The 9,481-nt window shown below is 38.2% G+C and overlaps 1 protein-coding gene across 1 annotated transcript; it reads left to right on the top strand.

Annotated features, from left to right (window-relative positions):
* The first annotated feature begins 3,887 nt into the window (after positions 1–3,887).
* On the top strand, positions 3,888–7,508 carry LOC112296064 (uncharacterized). The gene is made up of 2 exons (XM_024548195.3): positions 3,888–6,972; positions 7,224–7,508. Exon 1 carries the CDS (start codon positions 4,384–4,386, stop codon positions 6,472–6,474), a length of 2,091 nt encoding a protein of 696 aa, XP_024403963.1. The 5' UTR covers positions 3,888–4,383; the 3' UTR covers positions 6,475–6,972; positions 7,224–7,508.
* Positions 7,509–9,481: the final 1,973 nt, after the last annotated feature.

Here is a 9,481-nt window from a genome sequence, read left to right as displayed (position 1 = left end):
GTCTCTTCAATAACATCTTCAAATGCAAGTGGTTATTCACCAATTACATCTTCTAGAGTTGGTAAAAATTTTCTTTAAGAATATTAACATGTGTTGTGGTACAAAGTCCTTAAATATAAAACAAATTGAGGCTCTAGTATCAAGAAAACTTTAAATTAAGAATTTATAATATAAAGTTACAATATTTGTAGGAAGTTCAATAAGATGTAAAGTTGGTGATAGCAAGATACATACACTTAATGGTTATAGTCTGCATTTTTTAAATCACATAGTTGCTACAACAACCATGTGTCTTTGTTTTTTTTATTTTTTCCATGTTTGAATTCATGTTTTGAATCTCTACTGTTAATTTTTTAGATTGGGTTTTTTCAATTTACATAGGTTTTAATTATTTTTTGATTTTTTTATATTTTTATAATTTTGTTGTAATATATAAATCTTTGGACTCTCAAAATTCCTTGTCATTGCTTGATTTGTCCCTTTCTAATCAATTTTTTATTCTAAATGTCTTTAATAAAATACGTTATTATATGTAATTGATTAAAAGATTAATTTCTCTAATAAATTTTCTTTTTATATTGTAAGTAACGTATCTTTGATATTATCTTTTAATTAGTCTTAGAATTTATTAATAAGAGTTTAATCACTCTACACTATATTATAAGTAAGTTGTTGAAATTCCAAAAGATAATTAGCAACTAAATTTGACCCTTGTTTCAAAGATTGGAATTGTTTTTACTACTCCAAATGTGGCTATAAATGCTTCTAAAAATCTTTGTTTCAAAGAATTTTTGGTTGCTCTTTCCAAATGTGGCTATAAATGCTTCTAAATTTTTTTTAAAAATCCAAATGTTAATAATTATTTTCTATCAAAGATACAAACTAAAAAATAAAAAGAAAATTTTTTTGATAGAAAAGTATCTATACATTTCAATTGAGTGTTACTATCAAGACATCAAAAATGATATAAGCAAAAGAAGAATTTGACATGTTTTAGAATTCTAAAAGCAATTGATCTTGTTCCATCAAACCTCTCTAGCATATATATATATATATATATATATATATATGTTCATATAGTAGAAAAATAATTAAAACCCGTTTTTGGAGTTGATCTACTTATACTTGTTTTTTTCAATTATACAATTACTTAATGCAAATATTAAACTTTATAGTCTATTTATTTTATTGATGTACTAATAGTACTTTTATAATTGATATTATTAGTATATGTGATATTTTGTTTAAAAATTATTAAAGAGATTTTGAAGATTGATAGTAGTTATAAATTAATTTTTACTTCTTTAAAGTGAACATTCTACAATTTTTTTTTATATCTATCTAAGATGATTTAGACTTAAATTTAAAAATACTAGTGAGAATAGAAGTCAAATTAGAAGAAGATAATTTATAACTTTTAACATTGAATATAGATTTCCATATGAAGCATAGTCTATCACTTACATAAAAAAATATATATATTAAAAAATAATATATTAGTTTAATAGTAAATAATATGCAATCTTAAAAATACATCTTTTTGAATATAGAATAAATTACTCACTTCTTAAACAAAAAACCTATATCATAATAGTAGTATAGTTAAAATATTGAAGAAGCAAATTTCAATAAAACTTTAAAGATACAATATCCTTTTATATTATTACAAAAAAAAGTGTAAAAAAGAAGAACTAAATATAAGATATACAAAAAATAGAATGACTATTTTCAAATATGAAGAATCTAAAGAGTTTCAAATCAGAATTAGAATATTAGAAAGGTATTGACAAAATTGATAATAATCTCAATTTTGGTTCTGTATACATTATCTACCAAGAAGATCTTTTAAAAGTATTTTGAAGACCACAAGACTTGTGGCCTAAACATCAAGTTGTATTGCTTCTAATACAACTTTTTAAAAGTAAATAACTTCCAAGACAAGTTTAAATAATTATATGAAATATGTATGGGACTCTAAAGATCTAATTTATACTAAAAAATCTATTCAAAGTCTTGTAAAAAAGAATTGTCCACTTAGTGTATTTCTACCTACTTCTATTTACTTTTGTTTACTCAAGTAAGATGGATATCTATTATAAATGCTTAGCATTTATTAATCCCAATGAAGATTAATTTGACAATCTAAAGTATAAAGATCACTTAAACTGCCATAGCTCTATATTTCTTGGCTAATACATATGAGCATATATTTTGTATTTTATCTTATTTGAAATGAACTTAAAGTTACAAAAGTTAAATTGATAAAATAGTGACTATTGAATAGAAATTATATAAAACTTATTGTAAGTACAATTAAATTACATATTAAATTAGCATAATGAATTTGAAATAATACCATAATAAGTAAATGGAGAATTTATATTAGTTTATAAATTTATAAAAGATAAAATAAGATTATATATTTTAGTTAAAATATTATTTGCAATGACACTTATGTATTTTCTAAAAATATTGGTATATAAATAAGCTAATACTATATATCATAATAATTTACATAAAACAAAATAATATATGTGTTGAGTTGTTTTAGTATGTTAGTATTTTTTACTTTTTTTTTAGTAATTGAATTGAGACTTGTATATTAAATTTAATAAAATCTAAAAAAATAATAATAATAATTGCTTTCAAAACACAGCAAGGAACCCAAATGTTAGTGTATATTGAGCACATCCCTCAACTTGATCACCTCAATATGAGCAAAGTCCTAAAACGTAACATAACTCTCATGCAAACTGTTATAAATCAATTGCATACACATTGAAAAATACAATAAAAAATGACATGATTAAATGCCTAAGCTGTGTACAGTTCTCATCTTCCATCATGTGTCGTGTGTATAACTATATCTCTGCAGCATAAATTCTAGATAGCTTAGGTAGTGAAGAACTTCCGAGGTAGAAATTCTCTGGCAGCATGTGTAAAAGTCTTCTAATCATGTGAACAAATGTTTTCAAAGGAAGTGATACAAACACAAACCTGCGAAAGTGTTAAGCGCATGCTATCTTAGGATTGCACAAAAAACTGCACAAAAGTTGAAACTCTGTCTTCTGCGACTCTTGATTGCGTCCGGTGGTATTTCCGAAACGTATGCTGGTTGCCTGCGATTACAATGACGACACAATAGTCTAAAAAAACGCATGGCATGTTAAACAAAGATCGTACTGTATGGATCGTCAACGAGGTGGCAAATGACGTTCGTTGAATGAACCGAGAAAACCTCATCGTAGGGCCAGAAATGGGCTCTCCCTGACTCTCGGGGGTTCAAAAATGCACCATCTGCAACTCGGTTTCTAGGTCTACATTCCTGAAGAATTTGCGGGTTCGAAATGGGGCACTGCCCAATCATGCACGGAACTGACAACGTCTCAAATTCAACTCTGACGATGTGTCAAGTTTTAAATGCAACTGCCCGGCCAGCGTTGCGCACAGAAAAAGAGGAACTGCAACAACTGGGGTTGAAATTGGTCACACAATTTAACTGTAGGTTGTGAGATTAACGCAAAATAAGACCGAAGACCGCAAAGAAACAGGAAGGGAGGACTGCGTAGGGCATGTTTAAACCGCCCCCCAACGGCGAGCATTCTCATCGGGGGACGGAAACAAATAAAAAACAATTGGAGGACAGAAGGAATTTTGGAGGGTTTGGCAAAATTTGAATGCTCAAATGTTAGGAATGAGGAGGCGGCTCCACGGAGACCTCATTCGTTGCCCGGGCCAGGGCGGGCAAAGGATTCGAATTCGTGGGCAGGTCGGGAGGTAGTAGGCTGACACACGCCCGACCACTCACGGACCAGCAGTATATCGAGCCGCTCGATCAGATTGATATAGGTGGGGAGAAAGTTGAGTCATAATTGGCATTTGAAGGAAGCATTGATGAGGCCATGGCTACTCCCCGATCCTGCGCGGGCGGAGCATTGGGCAGTTGGGGAGTGGGGATTTGAGGGGTTCGAAGCCAGTTTTCAGTGGAAAGCGGTTCGTTTGGATTGCAAGGTTGTGGATGAGACACAACCGCTCCCTTGTTCTGGGGTTTTGAATTTAGCAGTGCTGTTGTATGGATTCCGTTGGAGCTAGGTTTGGGTTTGAGTGTCTGAAAACTATGCGGTTGTTTTGATAGTTGTGGGTGGGAGTTGCTTTTCGCGATTGTCACATTGGTGTCGTCGACAGAGCGAGGTGGAGAGAGCGAGTGAAGGATATTGTTTTGAAGATGGTGGAATGGGGGACATGGGGTTGCTTGTGTATGTTTCTTAAGGGTTTGAACGAATCCAGTCATTCCGGGTTGTGAACAAATTCGTGTGGGAGGTGAAGAATTTCGCAAGCATTGCGCAGTGAAAAAGGAAGAAGGAAGGAGTAGCAGCTGCAACGATGGCTGTTGCGGCATTTAGGTCCACGACTCGTAAGCAGTATGACATTCGGGGGGTAGAAATTGAAGACCCACTTGGAGGGCGGTCGATCAATCGAAGCCCCTCACGCCGACGCTCAATGTCGCGCCAACCATCTTTCACGCGCCGCTCAATGTCCAAAGCCCCTAGTCCCACGCGCAGGCGCTCTGTGTCCAAAGCTCCCAGCCCTACGCGACGTCGTTCTATGTCGAAAGCTCCCAGTCCGACCCGCGGTCGCCGCGGAGTATCTCGTAATCCGAGCCCCACTCGCCGGCTCGCATCGAGAGCTGCGAGTCCTGCGAAAATTAGGAGACGCTCTCCGTCACGCAATCCAAGTCCCACTCGCGGGCGCCGAGGAATGTCGCGAGGCCTGAGTCCCACTCGCGGGCGTCGAGGAATGTCGCGAGGCCCGAGCCCCACTCGTGGACGCAGGGGAGTATCGCGCGGTCCAAGCCCGACTCGGGTCACTCGTCTGACTCCAGCTACTCCCGCAAGAGTCCATTCTCGACCCGCCAGCCCAACGAGACGCCGAGATACTTCAGTGGGGCCTCGCTCCCGAGCTACTTCTCCTCAAAGATTGGGCACTGCCAGGGCTGTAGGGCGTGCGCTCAGAAGTCTGCGAAGCGCTGCCGATGCGGCCCTTCCTCAGGTTCAGCCTGACTCGCCCGTCGAATACGATCCTCTTCCAGTTGTAATGACCCATCAGAGTGGCATTGGCGTAAGGGGTGCGTCTCGGATGCACCCGAGCGATTCCGAAAGCGAGGTTGAGCCACGCAGTGCGCGGGGACTGGATAGGAGCAGTAGCTTCAGTACTCCCCGTGATAGCTCTGATAATGAGAGCATTCAGTCTTCTACATCGGCAAGCAAAAGAAATTTGAATGGACTTCGGGAGAGAATTTCACGAAGAACCTCTAGCACGCAGATGGAATTGCGGAGGTCGTTGGCAAACTTGGAGCTCTCGGACGTATCCATACCAGCATACTATCAGAAACCAAAAACTGCAGGTGCGGAGGATCACCAACTTCGCAATGCTGTGACGGATGATGGAGATGTACAAGTGGAGGGGAGGGTTGTAGATAAAACTATCCAAGAGGTGCACACGCAAACAAAAGTACAAAATCTTTGTTACAACAGTCTTTACGACGTGGCAGCCTCTACGGATGCTCTGTCGCCCATGGGGCCTGTTAAGTCGAAAGTGGCCGGAAATTCGAGAGAAGCTCCATTGCAAGGTGACGTAGACTTAGTGGCTTTGTACAATGCGAGATGCGCTGAACTTTGGAAAGTTGTGTCGGATACTCGGAACGAGCTGAAGAATGTGAAGGAGGAAGGTCTGCGCAAAGTTATAGAAGCAAAGCTGAAGATGTCGGAAAGGAAAGTTTCAGAGCTTTGGTCGCAGTACGCAACTGAGGTACAAAGATGTCTACACTCGGTAAATGCCATGAAGGACACTAAGCAGGGTTCTGTGGATCCTCTACAAATGAAAACCGACGGTATTGAGTCCCAAGATCCTTGCCCGCAGGAGGACTTGAAGCCCCAGCACCATCATCGATACCCGGTGGAGGATGTGGATGAGTCAGATTTTATTAGACAATCTTTGGACGAGGAGGCAGCGCGGTACTTCGAGGAGTGCGCTATCATTGCTAACTTTGATGCAAATGTGATAGCTGTAGACGACATATCGGTGAGCTACGACAGGTCGAGTGATGGCGAGTCGTCGGTGTGTGACGATCCCAGACCATTGTCCAGGAGGCAGAGCCCGAATAGTCTAGAGGCTGTGTCGGTAAGAAAAAAAGTGATCAAACCCCTTGATGATGAGGGAATGTTGCTGCCTTGGTTGGATTGGGAGCCAGAGTTTGATCTTGGAAGGAAGGAGCGCATTGAGAAAGCAATATGCGACTTTCAAGAGTGGAAGAGTGCATGGGATCAGAAATCAGAGGAGTGGGGGAAAAGCTTAAACAGGGAGCGAGGAAAAGATGAAGGTGCCGTGCATGTTGACGAGTTCTTGTTTGAGAGAACTCGATTGCAGCCTCGCGTTTCGCAGGGCAGGATGCTCGTCTGCGGTGGAAAGCGGTGACTGATTTGTAATTTCATAGGAGCGGAATGGATGGATCATCTGGATGATGCACGTGTATTATATTGGTAGCTCAACTTTGTGTCCAATATCAGATACTAATCTCTGTAGGGTGGCTTCTTCTCTTGATCGAGAGGGAGCCTACAACACCCGTACGACAAGCATCTCTGCTCTTTTTTCTTTTTTTCTTCTTGCGGTCCTGTTAACGCTACTGTCAATCGGTAGTGATTTTATGCTAGGTGTTCATTTACAGAATGTGGTGTTCTGAGTCTTCTAATACTTTAGAGGAGGTGACAGTGAATTACATGATAGATTCTCCTTCATATGAGAGTGGGTTGAGCAGTATGTACTACTTTAGACGATGATCTGAGATCGACGAGTTCTAAGTACGTCGTTACGGAGTTTGGAAACCAGCATCTCGAGGGCAAATGTTCCGAAAAAAATTGTCTTGTGTAGTTGAAGGTTTTGGATGCTACTGGAGGGGTTAGCGTCTGTTATGAGGTATGTTACCATCTCAAGACTCAATTTCGATCTCCTCTTGCATCTACCATCCCATGTCTGTTTTTTTCCTATTTTTTTTCTCCTGCTCCACTTGAATGTACACAATTTTTATTTGGTCGGAAGTGCGAGTGCGTTATCTGGAGCTGAATGTGAGCGAGCATATATTATTTACTGATAAGCCAGTCAAATTGTGTGGGGTAGCAACATATCAAAATGTGAAGTTGAACTCTAAATTTGTACCTGGTGTTCAGGTTACAGTGAAGGCATTTTCGATTGGACGGGCTTGGACTCTGTTCATTTTCTTCATGCAGCGCCTGGTGGTGGATCATCTTTTAATAGCGTTCTTGTGAATTATAAGATATAGGGAACTGTTAATTAGGATCGCAGGCACATGGCAAGAATTGCTTGAAAAAATAAGCACTAAACTTTGTAATTGCTAGTTGCATTTGCGAGCATGCTCTTGCCTTGTTCTGTAAACGATCAATTATGTAATGTATTGTACCAGTAACACGGCGTTAATTGGATCACATTCTAAATCGACGAGTATCATGTGTTGCGTTCTGAGTGGGTTACATTTGGTTTGTCTCACAGTTTACAGGTGTGTTTGTCATGAGTAGCTAAAATCTTTTATTTAGCTACTCATGAGTATGTAAAAGTTGTGCGTAGTGGAAGGTTACTGATTATTCAGCGCCTCCAACCACAAAAAGACTTGTCTGGACACAGTACATTGCCCTCCAAAAGCTTCGCCAAATTTATTTTCTAACTCCAACCACAGTAATGCATTTTGTAAATCAGAGAAAGGTGCTTTCTTCTGTTTCAGCTGTGAAGTGGAGAAGAGTGATATACATCTGTGAATAGCACACAATGTGTAGCAGTTCGGACTCATTCAACTCATTGCGTATGTCATGTGGCAATGACAAGTACGAAGTCCAACTGATCATCCTTCTGTCAGTGATTATGCAAGCATACTTGCAATCCCTCATCACTTAGCAATAATTCACATCTTCTGCAGCTATCAAACACTCCATCCATTATCACCATGTCAACATGCAGCGACCTGAATGTTCTAGGCATTGATTTACTGCATCATGAAGCCGCATACTGAGCGAAAATGGATTGGAACGTGTCGATGCTTTGCATGATGATCTTCGCTGCTATCCTTTGTTCACACCTCACTCGATACTGTTAACTGGGTGTGATGGTTGTCATCTTTCAGTTACCAACAGCGACTCACAACTTCTCTTACTGAGAAAGTGATAAACTATATTTGTGCCAATAAATGCTTCTGTGGCGCGGCGGTAGTGAGATGGGACTCTCATGAACTCAGTTGCCCACTATGCAGCTGGCCTTCATGAATCTGGAATGAAGCAATGGGCACTGAGAATGATAGGTAAGTAGCTCATCCATCAATTTTAGGTTACTGCAAAGCAACACTGGGTCTCAAAACCAGGAGAATGCCTGAAGGAATAGTCACTGTGCATGTGTGAATGTTTATGAAGCTGCACTTTAGTGTGGAGGTTGGTAAAAATTGGAACTGTGATTGAGGTTTTAGGCACTCTAACATTTTACAACACTCAATTTTCATTACAAAAATTTAAATGTGGATTTATTTATTTATTTATTCTGTTAGTGGCATTCTTCTAATTTTTGGCTCTTTTTCTTATAATTTTTTGAGCTCTTTTAGAGTCTTCTTTGTATTTCATTTTTCTTTTTCTTTTTTGGTTATCCTTTTCTAATAATTAATATTAATATTTCCTTGAAAATTGTTGAACAATAAGCTCTATAGGATTTGTATAACGACATGACAAACACCTTTTTTAATAATTAACATTATCCCCTTTTTTAATAATTAATATTAATGCTTCCGCAACTTGTCTTATTTGTGGATTTTTGACATGGTGTCGAAAAGATATGTTGCAAAGGTGCTATAATTATATAACCTAAAAAACTTCAAGTGGAGATTTATAATCAATACAACATGAAGCCTTGACTATAATAAGTGCATGAAGCCATTATTAGTAGATCAATTTTTAAAATTGTAATGATTATTGACAATTTTAGAAGTGTCTAAGGTGCAACTCATGCCCTTTGAAAACACAACTAAGTTCCCAACTTTGAATTCAACAAATATGGATCATCCCTTTGGATAGATCTTCACCTTGCCTTTTGTAAGGTAGCACATTTCTATGGTATTGTAAGTCTATAGAAATTTATTAGGTGCACATGTCTATTTGGACCATGAGCAAATGCTAAGCTTCATGAGGTGAGATTCCGAAGGATCCATCTCAATACAAAAGCCCAACTTTTCTTGAACCTTGAACCCCATTGTGCTACTTTTTGCTATAGCTCTCACCATCCTAGAGTTTAGTCTCACCTTCCACCCTAAATACGATTTGCCTTATTAGGTAAGTTATAAGACACTTAGTAACATATGTTTGAGATGACAAAGATGTTTATTGCCAAAATTCAAGATCAAAATGAGAGAGTTGAATCCTAGGCTTAGCACAAT

Source organism: Physcomitrium patens, chromosome 19, assembly GCF_059467195.1.
Source record: "Physcomitrium patens ecotype Gransden chromosome 19, ASM5946719v1, whole genome shotgun sequence".
NCBI classification, from domain to species: domain Eukaryota; kingdom Viridiplantae; phylum Streptophyta; class Bryopsida; order Funariales; family Funariaceae; genus Physcomitrium; species Physcomitrium patens.
Note: the sequence above shows the minus strand (reverse complement) of the source record. Positions and strands in the feature narration are given on the sequence as shown.

Coding starts and splice junctions, on each gene's coding strand:
- LOC112296064 (XM_024548195.3), top strand. CDS start 4,384: ATGGCTGTTGCGGCATTTAGGTCCACGACTCGTAAGCAGTATGACATT.